The following is a 25773-nucleotide window of genomic DNA, read 5'->3' on the forward strand; positions in this document are numbered from 1 at the left end:
CAGAACCCATCATCAGCATGGGTGCATGTCCTCTGGAATGGTGGTTGAAGCATGAAGGCACATATGAATATTTAGCACAGCTGGTACGTAAATATCTTGCAATACTGGCTACAACAGTGCCATGTGAACGACTGTTCACACTTTCAGGTGACATTGTAAACAAGAAGCGGGCAGCATTATCTCCTGCAAATGTAAACAAACTTGTTTGTCTGAGCGATTGGCTGAATAAGTAGGAGGACAGAGTGGACTTGCAGGCTCTAAAATTTTACATTGTTTTATTTTTCAATGCAGTTTTTGTGTATGTAATTCTACATCTGTAAGTTCAACTTTCATGATAAAGAGATTGCACTACAGAACTTGTGTTAGGTGAATTGAAAAATACTATTTATTTTGTTTTTTTACAGTGCAAATACTTGTAATCAAAAATAAATACAAAGTGAGCACTATACACTTGGTACTCTGTGTTGTAATTGAAACCAATATATTTGAAAATGTAGAAAACATACACAAATATTTAATTAAATGGTATTCTATTAACAGCGTGATTAATCGTGATTAATTTTTAAAATCATGCAATTAATCACAATTAATTTTTTTAAATCGCTTAACAGTCCTAATAATAATTTATTTCCTCATCAATTTTTCAGTGGTGCTCAACATACCAAGAATGCTTCACCAATATTACATAGTTTTTGGCTTGTAGGTCCCAGGATATGAGACAGATATGGTGGGTGAGGTAATACCTGTTACTGGACCAACTTTAGTTGGTAAGAGAGAGAAACTTTCAAGCTTCACATCTTTTGTTTTTGTAAAGAGGCAAACATTTAATAGAAAAGAATACATAGGGAAAGAATCAGTCTAGATTATATTCACCTGTATATCCTTAAGCAACATAATTTCTGTGTGTCCCTGAATACTATTCAACACTTTTGGTGCTCAATAAATAAATAAGTTGTTAGCATTCAATATAAAATTTGTTTTTGTTCAAATGAGATATTGAGGGTTTTCACCAACTCACAATAAAAGGACACCCTCAGAGGCAGAAGTAGACTGTCTTAATCTGGATAATAAATTCCTTCATGGTACAAAGGAGAGGAAGAAAAGGCACTGCTTGAAATACTTTTTTGGGATAAGTAATTTTTGCACTACTTTTAAAAAATGTTCCTTAGAAAGTAAAAAATGGTCACTTCTTAAAGATAATTTTACAAAGATCAGAATAAATTAACAGTGACAAATTTGCATTGGAGAAGTGTCCAAATATAGTATTTCTGAAGCAGCAATGAGAGGAAGAAGCTATTGAAACCATCATTTAACATTTATAATGCAATACTGCCTAGAGGTCAGAGTCCTGTTTTGCCATGAGCCTACTGCACAAGCTTAGCAAATGGCAGTCCTTGCCACAAAGAACTTACAACCAAAAAAACCCCACATAACAGGTAGGCAAAAATAAGCAGGTCTGGGTAGGGAATAAGAGGAGGTAAATTTTGTGCCAATCAGGATTTCTATTCTGTATTTACCAAATACTGCACAAATAGTTTTATTAGGAGTTATGTCGAGAATAAACATTTCAGGAATAAATATTTGTAATGGTACTTTTTCAGAAGTTACATGTTTACCTTCCATCACTAGCTGTTCCCCTTGAAATTCTTCATCAAAGGTAATGTTTCTCAGCATGCTGTTTTCAGGGAGTATGTGTTTTGCTGCCTCTGGTTTATACAGCACAGCTCTGTTAGAAATATCAGAAAAACATATTTGGGATCCCCACTCATTTTTACTACTTAGGCTAAGACAATCGTACATCTCAGTGGGAAGGAAAAGTCTACCACCAAAACAACCTTTACTCTATTTCTTGAATACACCAAACCTGTAACTTTCTTCAGTGATGTGACAGTTTTTATGAGCGTACCTAATTCAAGAAATATCTGTTCTACTGCTCCATGATATAGGAACTAGCGAACTGAGACAGTTTGATATTTTTTTTCACTGCTAGTTCAGTTAAATGAATTTCTGAAGAACTTGCCCACTCTCACACTGCTTTAATTTTAAATAAGTAGTGTGTGGTACCACATAACGTTTCCATCTTCAAAGTGAGTATGATGCTAGCACTCCAAAGAACTGAAATCTGAGGGGATTCACATGGTTGTTATAATCTGGGCCTTCAGGAATCGGGAAGCCTATTCTAAAATGTTAATTTTTTTCTGGATTTCTACAAAGTCAGAGTTTCACAAATGGTATCTTCAACATAGATGTAATGTTAGTGTGGTGTGGCCATTTATCATCCCATTCTCTGAGCTTGTTTCCAATGACAGTCCTTCATTGGCAAATGCTGTAGTCATGAGGCTTAACCGATTGGATCTGATTTTGACAAGTGCTAACAAATCTTTTTGAAGTTATTTTTAAAAGTTAGGCCACCTATTTAAGTTACTTAGGGATATCAATACGGATTTAGGCTTGCATATAAACACTGAACCCCAAAATTGTGATTTTTAGGAAGAAGAGACATTTTGCTCTGTGTTACAAGTCTTACCTTTCACCCAACCTTTGTGTGTCAAAAATGTTATTTCAAGTTGAGTCATTGAGTACCAAAACACATGGGGAAGTTATAAACATCAGTCTATAGACTAGTAAATGTACTTTTTATGAGCATAGCTTAGGAATTTTTGCCAGTTTTGCATTTTTTTAATTATTTTAATTCAGATCTTTGGTAGGTTGCTTGACCTACAACTCAAACATCACAAAAACCTAAAGCTCTGCTGACTGGATATATTTTTGGATTCATGGACTTTGAGTGTGAAATTACTGGAATGGGAAAGTTCGTTCACATGCAGGTGAATTAGTCCCTATGTCAATGATCTCAAGGGAGTCCCCCATTCTGATTCATTACAGGACTCCTGAGGAGTAGCTCCAAGCATGAGAAACAAGTTAGGCCACCATCTTCAAAAACTGAATGAAAGGAAGACAACTTTACTTGTTGGCTTGCTTACATGCCTCCAGTGGCTACTGCTATAGTCACTGACTTCGGGCCTCTGGCTAAACAATGCTATCATGTCCGACAGAGACCCTGTGCTTCCTCCACCCTGCTGGCTACTGATGGATAAGACTCAATCAACGGGCAACATTTGAGGTTTGACATCTACAAACAAGTAGCCTCCAGCTTGCTAGCCAGTAAGTCCATACACCTAAGCCAATGAAAGTGCCAACTAATCTTTTCAACCACGTACCAGTTTCCTGAAGCCAAATGTAGGCACTAGAGTAAAAAAAAAAATCCTTCCTATGTATCAACTTTTCAACTATATTTTGTTTTCCAGGTATTAGTAGAGGAATGCCTCTACCTCAACATTCCTGCACTTGTTTTTAACTCTTGCAGATGGCTGGTAGTGAGCACAGGTGGATGGCTAGAACCAACAGAATTCATCTGAGAAGCGTGCCTATCGAATAGTTCCTAAGTTAAACTGCCTTGCTGTCTAAAAGATCACACATGCATGTATTTCATGCGTTAGGTGGTGTATATTTAATCAGGAAAAATCATGTTTTCACCTAAAATTTATTTGAATTTCAAATATAATCTGCTGTGTCATTTTGAAATGTACTGGAATATTGCACGTAACCCTCTACGTTTGGGCAATGGAGTGAAGATACTGGCCGTTACCTAATCGTCTATATAATTTGAGACGGCTACATTAATTGGCATCCGAGCTGTAGTCTCAACATTAGCTTCAACCTGGAAGTGGTTTGATGCTCTATGACTGACTATCAACTATTTGGTTGGAACCTAAATATAATTGAGTGGCAGTGAGACTGATTATACCCTGTTACTTTGGGGGCAGTCTTGTTTAGCTAAGTTATTACACAGAAACTTACAAGGAACTGTGGGTTTATTTGGTATGGTTTAATCAGTTTGATAAATTGGTTTGATATAAACTAAATACAAGTTTATATGTATTTTATTTTATGATGTTGTTTACTTAGTTTCATTAATAAAATATAAAAACTGGAAAAACTGTTTGCTTTGTATATTTCCTCCCTACAGGTCAGGGTCCCAGACCGGATGAGTCCTGGGGTAAATGTAAGCAGCAACTCTAACCTATGTAGTGATGTTCCATAGAACTGCCCTGAAGTCCTCCAATAGCTGGTGCACAAACTGGAAAACTTAGCTTTTGAAACAAAGTTGATTTACTTAAGGATCATTTATTTCAATGAGCCACATGTCTACCAGAACTTTGCAAAGTCTGGGTGGATATCAGCCAGTCAACCTAAAAGCCTATCCAATTCCTCCATAAGATGTCTGTACTCACTAATTTTGGAATCCATTTTTGGGAAACTTGGTCTGAATTTTCTGAGTGATAAATGGTTTGGTGTTTTGATACTTATTTTGCAACTTCAATATATGATCAGATTGACTGTTCCAGATACAGCAAAAGTGCTCCTTAAACTAGGCTTACTAAAAGTAGAGTGGCTGGTTAATTTTTCATCTTATTACAATTAAATATTTATATCTTAGATCCATTGTGCACACTTGAATAACTTGAATAACCTCTGAAGCATGAAAGTCAAAATATTCTAGAGGATTTCATTTGTGCATACACACACGTCCCTAACCCTCTCCACACATAAGAGTACAGATCAGCAAGCCAAGGTGAGGATCTCACTGAAGACTAATATAAAAAAATTGAAGATCTACATTCTTCCTCTCAAGAGTTCTTAATTTTTTTGAATTTAAGTCAAGGCTTATAAAGTTAAGAGCAAAGCATACTAGGAATAAAAAGGTAGAATCTCTCTTCTGATTCTAGAGTCACACAAAACCAAAGTATGCTAGTGAACGACTTAATGAGGCTTCATAATATCAACAAGGATATTAATGTATCCTTAGAGACACTGCAGAAACCACATAAGTAGTACTTGACATTTGACTTTTAACATACTTGTAATAAAACAGCTGACTATTTCAGAGTAGTAAATTCAACCCTACCTGCGATACTGTTGCCTGGAAACTTCATCTCCACAAAAGAAGCATATTGTAGATAATATTGATGTATTTGTTTTATGTAACATTTCTTCTCTTTCCACTAGATTACATGTTACTGTGACCATCTGGTAGAAATAAAGTCTTTAAATATTTGAATTTTCAAAGTTTTTTCCTTTAAATTAGTATTAAGTTTGGTAAAATAAAGTCAGCATCAATGAAATGTACTGTAACGCCAAGTTAGTTTAGTCTTCTGGATTTCATAAACTTGAATACAGTTCAACTGGGGAATTTACACACATTTTACAGGTTATGTATATTAGCTGGATATGTCAGCTTCAATTAAATTAATACAACTTGTGTTGAATTGTGCTTTTACACTTACCTCTTGTGTTCCTTCCTTAAGTACAAATTTCTCTGGAGAAACAACTACCACTTTAGGATCCATGACAGCTTTTGACTGAAGGTCCCTAAAGCACAGCGCTTTAACATAGGCAGCTCGAAAGCCCATATTTCTTATGCGGAAAGTAACTTCTCTAAATTTATCAGGCAATAAGCCATTCAGTGTTACCATGTAACTGTCAGAGAGTTTTTTAACGTTTTCTAAAATTACATTGCTTGTTCCCCCATATCCAGACAAAGGTATCTGAAAATAAAAATAGTAATTCAGCCAACATTTTAAGAATGTCTCCAACAAAACAGCGTTATGAAAGCTACTAAGGTTTACAAAGAATCCAAATGGTTAAGGGAGGAACCCATGAAAAAGCTTTAAATGTGATACACTGAAAATAGACCTTTTCAAAGTGACATTAAGTGTAAATTAATTGTATTGTATTTTACCTCAAGACGGTTTAAAATTCTGTTAACATCCTTCTAACAGTTGCAAGAATATCTGAGGGCTTGTCTACATGGTGGGGCAATGTGCAGTATGGGGATGTGATTTCTGAAGTGCACTAACATGTTTGTACAATATAAACCTGTGTAAAGCACATCAGTTTGTCTGTGCAAACCCTGCTAAAAACTATGTTTCCTAGTGCATTTTAATATGTATCCATTAAAGAACTTTTAAGGTGCACCAGGACACAACACATTAGCGTGCTTCAGAAATGACACCCTTATACTGCATGTGACCCTACCACGTAGATAAGTGGGGTCAACACGCATCGCCCTTGCAGTTGTATATTGTGAGGTCTCAGGCCTTAAGGATATGTCTACACATCAAAGAAAAACCTGTGGCTGGCCAGCTGACTCAGGCTTGCGAGGATGTTTCATTGCTGTGTAGACCTCTGGGCTTGGGCTAGAGACTAGCTCAAGGACCCTGCAGGATGGGACGATCCCAGATTCTGCGGGGTTCTAGAGCCCGGGCTCCAGCTGATAAAATAAAAAAAACACTACTTCATCTAGATCCATCCCATGGTTTGGGGAGACAAGAAGCAAGTCACCCTAACTCTCCTCCCCACACACACACTCCCTTTGGCCATGCACCCTTCCTTTCAGCATTCAGTCTCCCCCACCCCCACGCAGCCTCTCCCACCCACTCTCCCTTTTCTACACCAGCTCTTGCTAGCTCCATGCTGTCTCCCCACACACCTGCTGGGAAAAGTGCTTGCCCGCACCTTCACCCTTTCAGGGGTTCACCTGGAAGGGTGGGTGAGGCTTGTTACACTCCCTGAGAGATGGGGAAGAGGTGACAGGAGCCCACCCACCTCCCAGGCCTCCCTAGAGCACTCCTGCACACAAGCCTCCCACAAACCCACTGCTGCTGCCTGCCACCCTCTGCCCCACCCCAGGAGGGGAGAAGCCAGGAGCTCACTCACTAGAAATATTACAAAATTAAGTCAGAATTCTTACAGTAAACTTGACTCCTGGTTGCGACTGAATCCCCAACTGTTTGATTTCAAGTTTTGCTAACATGCAAGCTACATGAGTGGGTGCAAACATCAAGAAGATATTGGTATCTTCTCTTGGGCGGATTTTGACCTCCTGATTACTAGTCAACCGCTCTTCTGTACCAAATGTATTTCTCAACTATAAAAAAAATAAAATATGATTGAGTACAATAAAAACCAGCAACAACATTTCACTGTTAATTCAAACAAATTTAACTTTATAAACTGAGCTTCAAACTAACTAAACCTGAAATTGACAGTGGAAGGCAGACACTTGAGATTGCAGCCTCTAATACCTGTTTTACACTATTTCAAACTGGCTATTTCAGAGAGAGACAGGCACCAAGGAGACTGGTTTGAAATGACTTAACCCATCCTCTAAAATGGATATGGACTGTCCTGCTGTTTTAGAATGAACTCAAGAATTTTACTGTTTGTACTGAAACTGATTCACATATGACCCTTGGAATATGATCCCTTAATGTAAATTAAGATTCTCTAATGGAGGCTACCTGTGTGAGCAAACATTTTTAGATAAAATACCATATCAAACTTAAATATTAGACAAGCAGAGTTTTGGAGTTTTACTAAAACAAAGACTTTTTTTATAACGTTGGTTAGAAGTGTTACAGAAGTTTGCATTCTGCTAACCTGAAAGCAGTTCTGATCTTGACCTCTTATCAAAAGTCGTAAATGCTGAGTTGCAGATGGAGAGTTATTTCGCAGAGTTAGTTTCTGTTGACTGAAAAATATTTAGGATAGTTTCAGTTACACAGGATTTATTTAAACACATGATTTATTAATGTTAAAGGGATAATAGTGGTTCTGACCCTCACCCCTCATATCAAGCAAGAGGGACTGAAGTTCTACCTGCTGCATAAGTGACTGCTATTTGTATGCCAATTAGATGCAAATTGCATTCCTATCTGTTAGACTTCTTATTTATACCCTGATACATTCTTTTGGTTCAAGTCGTTACATTACTGCTTCCCTCTCCAAAGGGCAAGATCCGGGGCTGGAGTCTGTGTACCTCTTTAACAAAAGGTGTTATTTAAACAGATTCAAGTGAAATGGGGTACAAGAGGATGAACAGACACTTTCACCTTAAACCAGGCTTAAGTAATTTAGGCTAAACCAAAATAAGACTACTTAAAACACACATTCTATGCACCAGTTAAACCAGCAATTTAAATTGACCTGGTGCAGCTTTTTAAAGGCCTCAGATTACACAATCTGTAGTTAACATTGGAGGAACGACCCATCAGTGGCTCTTAGCCAAGATGGTCAGGGATGCAACTCCTTGCTCTGGGTGTCCCTAAAACCTGAGACTCCCAGAAGCTGGAACTGGATGATCGGGGATGGATCATTCAATATCTGCCCTGTTCTGTTCATTCCCTCACAAGAAGTTGGCATGCACCACTGTTAGACTACAGGACACTGGGCTAAGTGAGCCATTGGTCTGACCCAGTACAGCCACTATGTTCTTAACATGTCCATTGCATTTGTGATATTTTTTCACGGGATTTGTGATATTTCCCAGAAAATGAAGTTTAGAGCTGTTGAAAACAACGGTGTCCGTTCAAGAACTTGCCTTGAGTAGGATACAAGACCTATGTTACAAGGCTATCTCCATCCCAATACATATCAACATCACACATGTATTAAATCCTAAACTACACATTGCCAAAAAAACAAATTTCAAGAAGAAATATGAGAAGAGTTGCTTTTTAAGTTGTTTTATGAGAAGAGCGCGTAAAACATATGCTAACATGTAAATGCTGTTATAAACATTTCAAAAGAGCTCTTCACTAGTTTTACCTTTCATCTAATGAAACATTTTATATAAGGATCACCATATTAGTCTCTAATATTTGAAAGAGGCAGTTATAAAGCTTTAAATGGTAAACTATATTTCTAGCCTGTGAATCAGCACTAGATACCTGCACAATTGCAATATTTGATAGCCAACCAGATGACTCCTTTCATAAAGCTCATTTTATTAAGACTTCTAAATGAAGTTTCTGACTTGATTCACATCTGGGTAATGCAGTATAATTTAGAGTGCGTGTGTATAAACATCGGCAATGCTGTACCTGAAAACACACTTTTCTAAAAGAAATATACATCTTCACCAACTAAAATATTAAAAAGTTACTCTAATTGGAAATTAAAACAAAAAAGCAAAATAAAAGATTTCTTCTAGGAAAAAACCCATCAGCATTAATATTTTGCAATATATATGGATCACTTTACAATGATAGTTAGAAATTGTTTAAGAACATTTTACTAGATGATCATAAAGCTACAATCCCACAATAGAGAAAGTGCTACACTGGTTAATCCATTTAGAAGGATAGTGAAAGCAGCTAAAAAAGTTTTAAAAAGCAATATATTAAAAAAATAGAAAAAAGGAAATTGATGGCAATGAATATAAACTAGAAGCTAGGAAATATAGAAAAATGATAAGGGAAGCCAAAGGACACATTGAGAAATCTTTGGCCAACAAGAATTTAAGAGTATTAGGAACAAAAGGAATCTGAACAATGATGCTGGTCTAGATGGAAATTGCAGAATTGTCAATAATTCAAAAAAGACGTAAGAGTTAGGTAAGTTTTAGTTCTATATTTGGAAAAAAGATGTTTTCATATCATATGATGAAATACTTTCCATTTGAACGACAATTTGGGATGATATTGAACATCAGCTATTCGAAAAAACATTTTTACAATCATCAGGTGTGGATAACTTTCATCCAAGAGTTTTAAAAGAGCTAGCTGGACCATTAACGTCGATTTTCAATCAGTCTGGTAATACTGGGAAAATTCCACAGGACTGGAATATTAAAAAAGAGTAAATGGGATGATACGGGAAATTGTAGGCCTGACATCGATCCCATGCAAAACAAAGCATCAGCTGATACATGACTCTATATTAATAAAGAATTAAAAGAGCTAACATTATGCCAATCCAGCATGACTTTATGGAAAACAGATCTTAACAAATTAACTTGACTTTTTTTTAAATGAGATTACAAATATGGTTATGTAATATACTTCGACCTCTAAATTATCTGACTTGACACTGCACCAACATTTTGATTAAGAAAACCACAATGATACAAAATCAACCTGGCACATATTACATGGATTAAAAATTGCCTGATGGGTCTCAAAACATAATTGGAAATGGAAATCAAGTGGATGTTTCTAGTGTGATCCTGGAGGCACTAGTTCTTGGTCCTATACTGCTTAACATTTTTATCATTTGACCTGGAAGAAAACAAAAGTCACATATAAACTTTGCAGCTTATACAGACTGTGGGAATAGTAAATAATGAAAAGGACAAGTCGTTGATATAGAATGATTTGGACTGCTTGATAAGCAGGGAAGCAATATGTTCTTCACTATAGCCAAATGTAGTCATGCATCTAGGAACAAAGAACATAGGCCATACTTACACATTTGGAGAATATCCTAGCAAGTGGTGGCACTGAAGAGAAGCTGGGGGTCATGGTGGACAATCAGCTGATCATGAGTTCCCAGTGTGATGCTGTGGCTATAGGGATGTATTAACAAGGCAATATCTAATAGGAAAGTTATATTACTTTTGTATTCAGCACTGGTGTTCACAATTCAAGGGTATCAAAAAACTAGAGGGAGAGCTCAGAGAAGAGCCATGAGACTGATTAAAGGATCGGAAAACAAGCCTGATGTCCTTGAGTCTGTTACTATAAATCTTATTAGCTTGTTACAGAACTGTGTAGTCAATCATGTTGGTCAAATATGTACTAAATGTTAGAGAAATGAATATTTATATATAAGAAACAGATTTTTTTGCTTTTTGTATGTTTCTACTGATATAGCACTTCAGATTTTTCTAAGAGTGTTTATAAATCAGAAAACTGGTTTGTGTGCCTTATCTGTAAAATCTTGATTATGCAGATAGCAGGGTAAAGCAGAGAGTCAAGAAGGAGCTATCAGCTTTGCAATAAATCAGATGCACACACACCTTCTCAACAAGACAAGCTAACAAGTAAAAACCCCAGGCCACAAAAACAGACCAGAAAGAATAACTACTGTAAAATAAGAACTGGATGGAGTCAATGGGGGCAATAGCAAGGAACAGATGAGTTGGGAACCAGAAAGAACAAAGTAAGATTTAGCAGGATAAGTAAAAATGTATTAGGTTAGGTTAGTTATTGGAATTTATGCATGAAAATGTTTTCATTAGAACACAGATGAGGTAGCTGTACAAAGTTACAGAACAAAGGATAAAAGGTAGAGGACTGACAATAAGAGTGGAGAAGATATAGGAGAAGAATAACTGAACATTGCAGCCATCAGAGACGTGAAAAAAAGTTGCCCTGTCCCTGAGGAAAGTAACTTGATCATTTACTTTTCTTGCTGATTCTATTATTGCATGTATGTATAATTAATAGGTGATAATAGCATTGTCTTAAAATAAGCATAATAAAAGCTAAAAGAAATGTTTACGCCTAAATTGGAGTAGATCTCATTTCTCACCCAACAAGCTTAAACAGAATATCATGGTGTGATTTGATCACAGTCTACCAGTATCTAAGTGGGGAACAGAAATTTGATAACCAAAGGCTCTTCAAAACTAGTGGTCACAGGTATAACAAGATCTAACGTCTGGAAGTTGAAGCTACACAAATTCAAATAAGAAATAAGGTACAAGTTTTTAACAATAAGAGTAATTGGAACAACTTTCTACAGGTTGTGATGGATTCACTATCAATACAAATTTTAAAGACAAGATTGGAATTGATTCACATTAGTTCCTGTAGCCTGTGTCATACAGATCATACTAGACATTCACAACAGTCCCTTCTGGTCTTAAAATCTAAAAAACAGGGCTTTTAAAGTGATCCATATTTATAGCAAATTATTAACTCTTAGTGGCTGCTTGGTATCAAAACAACTTATACATTCACAATTTTTCAACACGATACTTTGGACGTGTTCCTAATACTATAGAACTGTTTGAACTAGTTTCCTTTTCTCTAAAACTAGTTCAGGATATATTTTTCCTGCCACTGCCATCAGAAAGTTAAGCAAAGTCAAAAGCTAAAGCAAGTTTACAGTTTGAGTCTCTAAAGACTTCGTACATAAAAAGTAAAAGGTTTATATATGTAATATATGCTCAATGTTAGGTACATGAACTTAGGAAGACATTTAATAAAACCAGTCTATCATTGCATTTTAAGGCTCTATTTTCAGGCTAAATGCAAGCATAGCAAAAAATGTATACTACATAGAAGTGCATTATAATATTAATGGGACATTATACATGAAGAACTGAACTTCTGGTACTTACACTGTTCTTCCAAGTGTAACCCCTCCCCATGCCATGAACTGCTTGTTGGAGAGAATGGGTGGAATGTCTGAGTAGCAGGAAGTCGTTGCCAGTGGTCTGTTTCCCAAAATATTCACCTCACCTTTTACCACCACTTCATACTGAGGTCCAGATGGCAACACAAGGATTTTCAAGATACTACAAGTAGAAAATCCTGAAAGTCATCTGATAAGCAAGGGATTTCATCATGCAAACTGTCATGTAAATTAGTTGTATATAACATTACCCACAGTATTTATTTTAGGCAAGGCAACTTGCTCCATCCAAAAAGTGTTGGGTAACCACTCCTAATGCAAGACCATATTTTCAGTTGCCAAACTTTGAACTGTTTGAGGCAGACGCTCATCACGGAAAAATTCAGACAACAATTGTGCCATTTCCAAGAACAATGCTGAGGAAAATACAACTTTGCACATCTCAAAATTTTGGCAACCTTTTCTTTTAGAGACCCTAGTAACCCTTGTTTTGAATTAGGGACTTCAAATTTATCAAGTGGGTGTACAGAATGTCAGGGATATGATTTTTGTCATCCACATGAAAATCTACTCAAATTCGGCCAACTTACAAGCCTTCAAAAAACCAAACAAACTTCAATTTGCACACACCCAGTAAAGACTTGCTAGAGCTCCATAGTTAAATTTCCCTAAAATTCTGTCCATGCTCAGAAAGCTCCAGCCTGGGGCTGAGCAGGACCTTCCCAGCAATTACAGCTTCAACTGCTGTGAGCCAAAGCACTAAGACTGAGACCCTCTCTCTCCTGTGCTCTTACTAACCGTTCACCTACTTCGGCCCAGGGAGCATGGAGGAGAAAACTGCCTTATTTGAATGTAAAAAGGACAAGACCTGGACTTTGGGCTGAGCACAGCAGGGGTAGTAGATTGGGATAAGGACCTGAGACTGAAGGGAGGAGTTTGTGAAACTGGGAGCTGGGGTGAAGGAACTAGAATTAGCTGGACAAGGAAACAAGGAGTGGGAGACATGGAGGGAAGACATCTGATAAGGAGCTAAGAGAAGCCTTGGACTAGCTGGGCAAATAGACTGGAACTAGGAACCAGTTGGTAGGGTCGAGGGAGGACAGATTACACAAAGAGAGGAGCAATCCCAGTTCTCCCCCTCCAAACTCTAACCAATCCTGGGAACAAGGAGCTGGTGGACGGGGAGACTAGCGGGGAGTCCAGAGGTGTGAGACTAGGAATTACTGGGTAAGAAGCCTTAGTTGAGACTAGTATGAAAAGCCAGAGGTAGGGAACAGACAGGACTGGATCAGGGACACACTGAAGGACATGGGCAGAAGGGTCAAGCTTTGGGGGGCAAAGAACAGGCAGAAGGTGTCTGACTACTAGAGCACACTGCCATCTGAAGCCTGGAATGAAACCAAAGATTCCCTAGCCTCACTATTCCTCTGCTGTCAGCAAATAGCATCTGGGAAACACACTGACACAGTGTCCCTTTTCCTTCTAGTGTTGGTCCACAGAAAATGACAATTTACTATTGCTCTCATTTATTCCATTAGCTCAAGTGGCAGGAGTCTGTAGCAGGGATCTAAATCCAACCCGCTGATGAACCATATGGATCTCAATATACCACAAGATGGAATTTGTTTTTTCTGTTTGCTTTTTTAAAAACCATGGAAATTACACACAAAGCTACATTCAAAGAACTGTAAAGTTGCAAAGACAAACACTTAGGAAGTGTTAAAATTAAGGCTGTCTATTCAACCTATTTCAGTTCTCTTGTGCATACGCATTATGATACAATCTAATTCTATGACCACATACTTCCCCCCTTCCCTCCCGGATCATTCTATGAACAGGATGAACAGTAGTCCAGGGATGAAATGAAGACTGTGTTGTGAAACAAGCAGTTGTCCATAGGACACCTGCCTCATTTATTGCTGAAACTGGAAGGTGTGTAGTAAACAAGGAAGCAAAGTGTAGAAAGAGAAAGGAGGGTTTTAGGGTTCAGACAGCTGAATTCTCCATTGAAGAAGTTTTGTATACCTGCCTCTGCCACTGATTTCTTAGGTCATACAAAGCAAGCCATTGTGATCCAGGGACCTCTTGGTGCCAACTAGCAAACTACACAGGGGACAGAGGGTTTAGAGGGATCCCTTGGGTTTGGACCCTACATAATAGTTTGTCAAAAGGTGTCATGGAGGATCTTTAATGAAAGCTTATGTTCCAGTGAATATCAACCACTGTGAAATGTATGTATGCATAATATGTGAAGAGTTATGTATACATACTAAAAAATATGCTCTTAAAAGTCAGAGTCGGGGTGGTCACCAAAATGTGATAACTAAGTTTCTTCAGGCAAGAGATGATTACTTTTGTGTCTAGCTATATGTAAATTAAGTATTGTATACTTCAGTGGATGCCTATTGACCAGCTGAGCAAAATGCTAAAATTTGTGAAGTCTCTAGGGGAGATTCTCAACAGGAAAAACAAGCAGCAAGAGATATCCTGTCATTAGTGAAGATGATGGATTGTTGAAACTATATCTGAAGCTACAAAGGTAAATCTGGGTATCTTTCACCTGGGGGACAAGCTGCCAGCAGGTCTGTTTTACAAACAGAGGATGACAGCTGGTTTGCCTATTTAAAGCTGGGAGAAAGATTCTTGGTGAGGTAACCTTTAAAAGACAGAAAAATGCCTTGTTAGTTAAGTTTAAGCTCTAAAAAGCAGGCTATGATTTTATTTTATAAATAGACATTTGTTTTCATCAATTCTACTTGCTTTTTTTCAAATCTTTGTTAAATAAACTTATATTTGTTTTCACCATAAACATATCTAAATGCTGAAAGTTGGGCAGAGTGGTGAACCTGAGACGTAACTGGTAAACTGAAGTGCACTTTTCTTCTGGGAACATCTTATCTGTGAATTCTGCAAGTGTCTGGTGTAACAGCAGCTAGACACACCAGGAGAAAGCTCAAAGCACTCAGATTGGAGCATACCTATTGCTTACCTGCTGAGTAGGTTTACATATGTCTCATTATGGCCAGAACAGTCACCTTTTCATGCCCTGTCCTGGGTATCCCGAGTTTTTTGGCAAAACTGGGCATTTGTCTGGTTTGCGCTTGCCAACTGATAATCAAGGACCAGTTTTGCCAAAAAAGTTGGGAGCACCCCTCCAAGGGAACATGGAGGAAAGTTCGGGGATGGGGTGGGGTGTTCAGCAGTGCCAGGGTAGAGCCCCCTCCAGCCAGCCCTGCAGGGGTAGGAGGAGGGAACGGGGCGACCCTTGTTGTCAGCCTTGCTTTGGGGGGGGGGGGGCCCCTCAGGCCAGCTGCACACAGTGTTCACTTTGGGAAATTGGTCATCCTACTGCTGAGGGACAGCTAAGACTGTGCAGGTGAGAGGGGAGTATTTGTGTAGCCTGTGGCATCAGGGAGCTGACCCCTGGCACGCTCAGACAAGGTTTCCTCATGCTATAGGCAGATAGTAGTGAAGAGCCTCACAGCACTGGAAGCATCACTTAATTAAACTAAACTTCTCAGAGAGGGACACTAATTATATTCCTCATTTTATAAGTCCCTGACTTGAGACCCTGGGGTCTCATTTGCAGAAGGGGTGAGCACTCGTAACTGCAATTAAATTCAGTCTAAGCTGTGTGTTGAATCAGGTCTTAAATGTCTCAAATTGGACACCAAAATTAGTGACTACTTTTGACTTGAATCTCTCACTTCTAATCTTGTAAAATGAGGATAATTCCCCTGTAATATCCAAGTTATGTTGTGAAAATAAATTCATATTTTCATGCACTTGAATATTATACTGAGGAGCACCACAGAAAAGCCCGTGAGGAAATTAATTCTGTCTTCGGAGCAAGGTTTGAATAGTGTGCAGTAAGTAAGAGAGAGACACACTAAACAATCATGAGAGAAATACTCAACAGCTGCTTATTAAGTAAGCACCATGCATATGCAAAATTTAGTTGAGGTGAGACAAATTATGACTAGAAATAAGATGTAAATTTTTAACAGTAATTAACCATTGGAACAAGTTACCAAGGGTCTTGGTGGATTCTTCATCACTGGCAATTTTTAATTCAAGATACGCTCTGGTTCAAAAGGAATTATTTTGAAGAAGTTCTATGGCCCATATTATATAGGATGTCAGATTAGCTTATCACAATTGTCCTATCTGGCTTTAGAATCTATCAATCTACGGGAAAAGACTTGAAACTGACATCAAAGTGAGTGGCTAAAGGAGAGCTATGGGAAACAGGAATCCCTGACCCCTGCACACACTGTCCTGAAGAGAAAGCATCTCACAAAAGCCCTGAGCACTCTGCAGTCAAAGGGCACACTCATGTACAATAAGTGCCAGAAAGCAGCTTTGCTAATTTGGCCACAGATACCTCCCTTTCTCTAGCCCATGGTTTGAAGGGAATTAGCTTTAAATCTTATTGGAGAGAGATCTTCTCCAGCCTTTTAAGAACCTGATCCATTTGCCCATAAATGGGTTTCATCTGGACTTCCTGAGGTCTCTTCTAATCTTGGAAGAGAACAAGAAGGGAATCCATTCCCTGGACTGTTTCTTCTATGTTTAAGCACATTTTGAAAGTCCATTAAGCTTCAAAGAATACCCTAGTTTTTCCTACTGGTGTGGATTAAGATAGAAACATTGCTCTAGTAACTTCCCAGGTATCGAAGTCAGGTTGACTTATACAGGGAAACCCCGCTATAACGCACCCTGCAATAACATGAATTTGGATATAACGTGATCATAAGGTGGCTCTGACAGCCGCAAACAAACAAAAAAAGCGGCTGGAGTGCTGTGGGAAGTGCAAAAAAAAAAGGTTGGAGTGCCACCGAAGGGGGGGAAAAAAAATGGAATGTGCTTTTCCCACTGCCTCTTCCCCTCCCCCCGCTTCTTCTTTCTCCTCTCCAGCTCCTCCTCGCTCTCTCTCTGTCACTTGCACATCTCCCCAAGTGTTTCCCTCTCCTGTTGCATGCCTGAGAGCCCCTGCTACCGGAGCTGCACCCTTTCAGTTACCGTTATGGGCAGTTCGCAAACGCAAGTCGTTTTCTGCCCAAGAGAAATTGACCGGCTTGAAACTGACTGGCTTGAAAGGGTAAACCTCGCATTTATCAGAATTGAATTTTTTGGACCCCAATCATCGTGTTACAGCGTGGTTTCACTGTAATTTCCCGGCTCCTCCTTTTTCCCCTTTTAAAAGATGGACACTACTTTAGCACTTCTCATCTTCTGGGACTTCTGTCCTGCACGAGTTTGTAAATGTTATTACCAGTGGCTCCAAGATTTCTTCAACTAATACCTTCAGTACCCTCAGGTGAATAGCATCTGGCCCCACTGATCTGAATTCATTCAAATTGGTCAGAAGATCTCTGACGTGTTCTTTACTTATCTCAATCTGCATCCCTTCCCCTTTACTGTCTAAGGTAACATCTGGTGACATTTTTTTGAGAAGACTGAAGCAAAGTAGGCATTCATTGAGCAGCTCTGCCTTACTATCATCTTCCATTACCAGCTCACCTCCATTGAGTAGTGGACCCACAACCTTGATCTTTCTTTTTTTGTCTGACATATTTGAAGAACCCGTTCCTGTTGTCTTTAGTATTTCTTCCAAGCTGTAACAATTTTTGCCTTGGCTTTCCTGATTTTATCCCTACAGTCTTGCGCTATTCCCATGTATAGTTCCTTGGAGACATCCCCTTTCTTCCATTTTCTATATGTATCCCGTTTGGTTTTTAAGATTGCAAAAGGGACTTTTTAGCTGCCACACTGGCCTCCTGTGGCTCTTATTGTTTGTCTGTGTTAGAACAGCTTGATGTTGAGCCTCTTGTTTTACATTTTTTTTAAGAACTGCCAGCACCCTTTGACTCCTTTTCTTCCTAATTCAGTGGTTCCCAAACTATGGGGTGTGGAGGAACAGGAGTGGGGAGGGATTGCCACCCAGTTCTGCTCCGGCCCCAGCTGCAGCTCCGCTCCGGCCCCAGCTCCACCCCCATCCCCAGTTCTGCCCCCAGCTCTGACTTCAGCCTAAGCTCCTCTGCTGAGCCAACTGTGTAGTAAATGGGGTGGGAAGGCACCATGGACAGACTACTACTGGTGGGAAGGGAGGACAGGCAACAGGAAAAGTTTTGGCACCACTGTCCTAATTGGTCTTTCCATGGGACCTTGCCTACTATTTCTCTGAGTCTGCTTAAATCTGCCTTTCTGAATATCTGAACATATTTGGCTCCTGCAAGCTCAGTTGACTTGGAACTGGAGTTTGGTGCCAAGGCTGGAACCTTCACTAAGCCTCCTGGGATCTGGAAACACTATGAGCTGATTTAAATGTCCTATCCTTTCCCTCATATCTTTGTAGTATAACTATATACAGCCCCAGAGGTTTGGCTGACAAAGCCTCTTACAACAAAAGCAAATGAAGTATTTTCTGTCTTTTTACGGGCCCGAGAAGGAAATATGCTGCAAATAGCATAATGTGAAGAAGAATGTTTTTCTCCTAAGATTTCAGGCACTGGACATGAGCATTAGATGCTAAGAAGACCACTGAGCATGACGTACACCTTTAAATCCAGGCTTTTTCAATTCAGTCTGCCATGATATTATACCAGGTAAATATGTAACTGTCTGTCTTGCTTAGCTAAACTAACATCCTAAAACTAATCTACAAAAATAGAAGGCACTACTTTTAGCTACCAATACTCATGATTTGGAGGGGTACATTTTCTTTTGCTGTGGTGACTGGAAGTCACCAAGGAGGCAACCGGTGCCATGCCCCCTTCTTTGGCCATGTCCTCAAAACATGCTACACAGCTGACAGGAAAGAGTGGAAGGGGTGCATGAACGCTCTAACAAGCACTGCCACCAGAAGGTTCCACCATCCACACTGCACCAGTTGACATACCCAACAGTTGGAATATGCAGTGGACACTTGCAGAAAAATTACTATGAATCAGACTTTCCAAAGGAACTGGAGAACTAACTCGAGAGCAAAGATCTCTGCCTTCAGGAAATAAAACCAAGGGAAGAGAGGATCACACTATTTCTCCCCCACCCTCTGCTCCCAGTCTAGTAGACATATTTAAGATGCTTAGCATCAATCCCTGAATGCCAAAGAACTAAATTAAAAAAAAATTGAAACAAATACATGATACTTGGGCGGCTGGCACATCCTGACAAAAAACCCTTACTCTGAATTATATGAAATTATGTAGGACCCTTTAACATCTGTTCACAACCCACAGATTGAGATTCTCTGTTTTAAATAATCTGCTTGATGGTCAGTTATACCTTACCTTTCACTACTGGTTTTTAAATCTTTTGGAGAAAATAGGACTGTCACTTCTTGTTCTTCTCCAGGCATAAGGAAAAGATCCTCAGGTTCAACAGAAATGCAGTCATCTTGACCTGATGTCTGAAGACACAAAAACACATTTACTTTTTTAGGAGTACTCTCCTCCAGTCTGCTTCAATGTGTTATGCCTCTCTTTCAGTACATACATCAGAGGCAGCCTAGACACATACATGGGAAATTCCCAAAACAGCCAACAATCCTGCACCAAGTAAATAGTTCCAACATTCTGCAGAAACCCTACTCTAGCAAACTAAATATAAACTTCTTAAATAGATACTTCTTATTCAACTATGCTAATGACTTACACTGACAATGAGGACATGTAGAAGAATCTAGAGAACATTTTGGGTGGAGTCAACTGGGAAGAAGTAACTCCACAAAAGGAGATCAGGTAAGTTTTACTTTACGGATTCAGACTTTTGCCCACTGAGATAGGATTGGAACGTAGCAAGCAATATGGAAACATTAGTAGGGGGGAAAGGTGAACATTGATTGATCGTAGACAGGCTCACGTAGGGTAGCTTAGTTCCTGGGATACCAGCCAGAATAAACTCCTGGGACCATTCTAAAGTGTCTGAAAGCTCAACTAGTCTGCTCTCATTTTCAGTGGCATTTTAATATGGATTACCCTGAGAGAAGCTAGGAGAGAATGAATTGCTCTGATATTTAGGCTTGAGCTTCTTGCCAATTGGTTTTCCCAGTTGGACCAGAATCATAATCCTCTCAGGTGATCCTGAAAGACCAGAAAAGCCAGTCTGACTGCTCTCATCTCCGACTGCAGTGCGCTGAAATCTCTGACCCTGATCACATTCCTTGTAACTTATGGTGCACCAAGTGTATTTCCTATCCAGAAAACTGAACATTTACGGTCAGCATTTTTTTGAATCCAATCTGTGAAGGGAAGATCTATTATAATGTTCGCTTCATGCTTCAACAAACCAACTGACTAGATAATGGAAGTTGCCCTCTCTTTCTTCAGCATCTTTTACAGGGCAGATCTGAGCCTTCAAGAACTATCTATCCATGGAATAATCTTGCAGAAGTTACCTCCGAACTATAGTCAGGACTGGATGGAGGACAGACATCATGGAGATTAGTGTCCAGATCTTTAATTTCTCTGTTTCAGGAAGATTGACCCTCCCTCTGTTTTATCTGCTAAGTATGATTTGCTCTGTATCTTTTAAAAAATTCACCATAATCCCTTGTTGCTAAAGCACAGAGAAGGTTTTTCAAGTCACCCCATCTAACATTTCTAATGATGCTTGATAAGAATGTAAGATAGGAAGGAGCATTTAGAATGCTCTGTACTCTTCAGCCTGTCTATTACCAATACCTTTATCAACGCTGAGGGAAAAGAGGGAAGCTGACAGGCTGAAGAACAGCATTTTGTATTGCTAGTAGCTACTTCCAAAGACAAACTGAAGTAACTTCTGGTAGTAAATCACAGACTGTCTCTTTCTGGTGCTTTTTCAGTATATGGGGCCAAATTCCAACTGAGGTTTTTGGTAATGCTAGTGAAACAATCCTGAGTATCTTTCACATTGAAGGGCAGTCTGTATTTCCCTCATTGCAGGTGGCGTGTAACTTATTTCACAATAGTTTGATGCTTCTCTGAATGCCTCAAATTTGGAGGGGAAATTAAGATCAGATGTGGATGAGCCTGAAACTCCAGAATAATCTCACTACACTCTCCTGTACCTACTTGCTGAGTCTGGTACAGTCTGTCTATGAATTGTAGGCTAGATATATTTCTGGGTGGAGGCAAGCTTGACTGCGGTTAAACTGACTGTATACACTTACTGGAAAGTTAGGGCTCATTTCATGATGTGTTTCCCTCTGGAGTTCCATGCTTACATCTCATCTCTCACATACCTATTGCTATGAGTATTAATCTTCCGCTCTCCTGTATGAGGACTTCTAATTTTTACGCTTGTTGGGAGTAGCAAGCAAATACTTTGTCTTGTCCATACTTTCAACTACTCCCTATGTAATTTCCCCACTAATACGCTTTGCCTACAACTTTCTCAGACAGATTTGTTTCAATTATGCTCTGCCAAGGATTTGATTTAAAACTAGCCACTAAATCTACCACCATAGCTTTCACCAACAGCCTCACAGATCTGATAAACAATGATCAAAGACACTTTTTTCAATCATGACTTAAGATGGTCAATATTCTGAGGAGGCTGAAGCTGGACAGCAAATAAGTCACAACAAATCCTTCTCTCAAGATTCTATGGCCTTGGAAAAACATGTAATTTCTAAGGAGTATCTGCCAGGCATTGACAAAGTTTCAACATCCCTTTTGAAAGTGGCTTACATCTTCCTATCTGTAGGAAAAAGCCCTCTCCTTAAGCAGGTATGCCAATGCCACCAATACTTTGGAGCAGAGAGAGTATGCTTGGCTCAGAATTTCATGACTTGCCAAATCACCCAATTATGCACAGTTCCCTGTTCTTCCCTAATGTCTTACTTGAAGCAATGAATGAGACTGCAAATTCTGTCTTGTTTGGAGGAGAGGTTATATGTTTATTCTCCTTACCTGGTTGAATCTTGATGGTCACTGGCCTTTACCCTCTATTTAAAACATGCCTGGAGGAGACAAAAATGGTTACCTACTGTAATTGTTGCTCTTTGAGATGTATTGCTCATGTCCATTCCAATTAGGTATGCGTGCAACCAGAAGGTTTTCCCCCTAGCAGTACCATCATCTTGGTCTGGACGCTCTCTGGGACTGTGCCTTCATGGCGCTGAATATAGGGCCCTACTGACCCACTGCCACTTTAGTTCCTTCTTGCTGGATTGCTCCAACAGAGGTAGGCAGGTGGGTATTGGAATGGACATGACCAACACATCTTGAAGAATAACAGTTACAAAAAGATATGTAACCATTTTTCTTCCTTGAGTGATTGCTCACGTCAATTCCCAATTAGGTGATTACCAAGCCCAAATTTTGGAGGCAGGGTCAGAGCTCAAAGGTTCGCAGACTGAAGCACCGCCCTACCAAAGGCTGCATTGCCTCTAGCCTGCTGGGTAATAACATAATGAGATAGAAGTATCTATAGACAACCAAGACACAGCTCTGCAGATCTCCTGCATCAGAACATAAGCAAGGAATGCCGATGAAGATGCCTGTGCCCTGGTGGAATACGCTGTCAGCATAGGGGACAGTACCTTCACTAGATCCAGACACGATCCATGACTAAATCCTTTGGAAGGAGACTGGATGCCCTTTCCTTCTGTCTGTTACCATGATAAACAGTTGAATGGACTTCCAGAACGGTTTTGTTTGCTCGATATAGAATGCTAACACCCGGCAAATGTCCAATGAGTGAAGTTTTTGCTCTCTGCTGCTTGAATGTGGCTTAAAGGTAGAAAACTAGGAGAAAGATATCCTGGTTAACATGAAACTCGGAGACAACATTAGGGAGAAAAGCCGGATGCAGTCTGAGCTGAACTTTGTCCTTACAGAACACCGTGTAAGGAGGCTTGGACATTAGGGCCTTGAGCTCAGACACCCTCCTGGCCAATGTGATTGCTACCAGAAACGTCACCTTATACGAGAGGTACAGCAAAGAATATGTTGCCAGCAATTCGAAAGTGTGCCTCATTAGTCTGGAAAGGACCAGATTAAAGGTCCCAGGGCGGGACCAGCTGTAGAACGTAAGAGTTCAGTCTATCGAGGCCTTTTAGGAAACAACTGACCATGTGGTTGGCAAAGACCGATCAGCCCAGCACACCTGGATGGAAGGCAAAAATGGCGGCCAAGTGAACCTTTATTGACGACACGGAAAGCCCTTGCTGTTTGAGGTGAAGAAGGTGGTCCAGTGTGACTGATATGGACATAAGTGTTGCAGATAGGAGGTATTGTAAAGACTAAATCGTGAATCTCTTTCATTTGGCCAGGTAGGTAGCCCTAGCGGAATGTTTCCTACTGCCAAGGAGGATTTTTCTGACCGGTCCTGAACAGGCAAGCTCCATTGGGTTCAATCATGCAGCTTCCATGCCGTGAGGTGAAGCAATTAGAGGTTCGTGTGCTGGAAGTGGCCGTAATCTTGAGTTATCAGATCTGGAAGCAATGGTAAGATGATTGAGGTTTCCACGGACATTTGCAGAAGGGATGCGTACCAGTGCTGGAGAGGCCAGGCTGGAGCTATCAACAACACAGAAGACTCGTCACTTCAAATCTTGAGGAGTATCTTGTGAACAAGCGGTATGGGAGAAAATGCGTACAAGAGGTGTCCCTTCCAGAGAAGGAGGAATGCGTCTGCGATGGAATCTGGTCTGTGATTCAGGAAGGAGCAGAACTTCAGGCACTTCCTGCTGTGATGCGTGGTGAACAGGTCTATTGGAGAAAACTCCCACTGTTGGAAGATGGTATTTGCGATATCTGGGCATAGGGACCACTTGTGGCCATGAAAAGACCTGCTGAGACAGTCCACCAACTTGTTCTGTACTCCAGAGAGGTACGACACCTCCAGGTGTATTGAGTGAGCTATGCAAAAGTCCCATGGTCTAAGGGCTTTCCTGGCACAAGGGAGAGGAGCATGCACAGGGGAGAGGAGCACCCTCGTCTGTTTATATAAAACATCACTGTTGTGTATCGTCATGACAGACAATACATTTCCCTTCCAAATGAACTTGGAATGTCTGGCATGCCAGACAGACACTTCTCAGCTCTCTGATGTCAATGTGAAGTGAGATCTCCACTTGGGACCAGACGCCCTGAGTTCTGAGGTCTCCCAGGTGTGCACCCCACTCCAATGCTGACGCGTCCATCACCAGTGAGAGGGACAGCTGTGGGCTGGCAAAAGAAACACCTGCACACACCACCTGTGGGTCAAGCTACCATAGGAGGGAGTCAAGGACCGGACAAGGAAGAGTGATGATCTTGTCTAGATAGTCCTGAATCAGCTGATACACCAAAAGCAGCCATACCTGTAGAGGTCGGAGTCTCAGTCTGGCATGTTGTATTACATAGGAACAAGCAGTCGAGTGTCCCAGAAACTTTAGGTAATTCCTTGCTGTGGTAGTAGGGAACTGACTGAGACTTCGTATGTTGCACAGGGACTGGAAACGCGACTCCGGAGGTACACCCTCACCTGTTTAGAGTCCAATACCACCCCTATAAACTATCCACTGAATGGAGGACTTCCGTACATTCAGTTGACTTCTGTAAATTCAGTAGAAGGCCCAGATTATCAAAAGTAGCCCTATGATGCTCACTTGTGTCTCCACTTGCACCCTGGAGCAGGCCTTGATTAGCCAGTTGTCGAGGTACGGGAACACCTGCTCCTGGTGCTTGCGTAGGAACACAGCCACAACTTCCATGCACTTGGTAAACAGTTGAGGAGCTGCTGACAAGCCAAACAAGAGGACAAGGAACTGATAATTGTGGTTCACCATGAACCTGAGGTACCTTCCATGGGATGCCGATATCAAAATATGAAAGCAAGCATCCTTCAAATCAAGGTCAGCATACCAGTCCTCCAGATCCAAGAAAGGGATAATAGAGGCTAAAGAGACCATGCGGAACTTCAGTTCCTTCATGAACTTGTTGAGATTTCACTGGTCTAGGATGGGCCTGAGGCTGCCTTTGACTTTCGGTATTAGGAAATACCGTGAATAGAAACCTTTGCCCTTCAGCTCCCGGGGAGCCTTTTCCACTGCCTCCAGTGTTACAATCAAGTGCATCTCCTGCGCAAGCTATTGCTCATGAGAAGGGTCCCTGAAGAGGGATGGGGAAGGGGTTGGAAGAGAGCGAGAACTGGAGGGAGTATTCTCTTTCTACCGTGCGAAGTACCCAGCAATCGGATGTAATATGGGCCCATGTCAGGTGAAAATGGGACAGTCGGCATGAAAAGTTAAGGTGGGATAGATCTGCGGTTCAGACTGGTGCATCGTCCGCAGGCACACCTTCAAAATTTCTGCTCCTGGCCAGAGGATTGTCTCACCTGTCCAGAGCCCTGGGCTGAGGAAGTGTGAGGTCTTTTCCTGTTATGTCCATTCTCTCTCCGAGAAAAGTCCTGCCTGTTTTGAAGATGGTAATGCATCCGACGAAGTAGGTATTCACCCACAAAAGCTCATGCTCCAAAACGTCTGTTAGTCTATAAGGTGCCACAGGACTCTTTGCTGCTTTTACAGATCCAGACTAACACAGCTACCCCTCTGATACAAGGCAGTGGCTGTGGCTTGAAATGCCTTTGTTGAGTAGCGGG

At 40.4% G+C, this 25773-nt stretch overlaps 1 protein-coding gene across 1 annotated transcript in view; it reads right to left on the minus strand.

Annotated features, from left to right (window-relative positions):
* CEP192 (centrosomal protein 192) overlaps positions 1-25773 on the minus strand; it is a 187149-nt gene that overhangs the window by 57376 nt on the left and 104000 nt on the right. Inside the window, exons 29-35 of the mRNA XM_050938869.1 lie at positions 19497-19615; positions 12191-12367; positions 7504-7594; positions 6815-6991; positions 5349-5609; positions 4970-5091; positions 1617-1726 (exon numbers count right to left, since the gene is read on the minus strand). Coding sequence (XP_050794826.1) covers positions 1617-1726; positions 4970-5091; positions 5349-5609; positions 6815-6991; positions 7504-7594; positions 12191-12367; positions 19497-19615 — 1057 coding nt within the window. The remainder of the gene's footprint in view (positions 1-1616; positions 1727-4969; positions 5092-5348; positions 5610-6814; positions 6992-7503; positions 7595-12190; positions 12368-19496; positions 19616-25773) is intronic.

This window comes from Gopherus flavomarginatus, chromosome 2 (genome assembly GCF_025201925.1).
Source record: "Gopherus flavomarginatus isolate rGopFla2 chromosome 2, rGopFla2.mat.asm, whole genome shotgun sequence".
NCBI lineage: Eukaryota > Metazoa > Chordata > Testudines > Testudinidae > Gopherus > Gopherus flavomarginatus.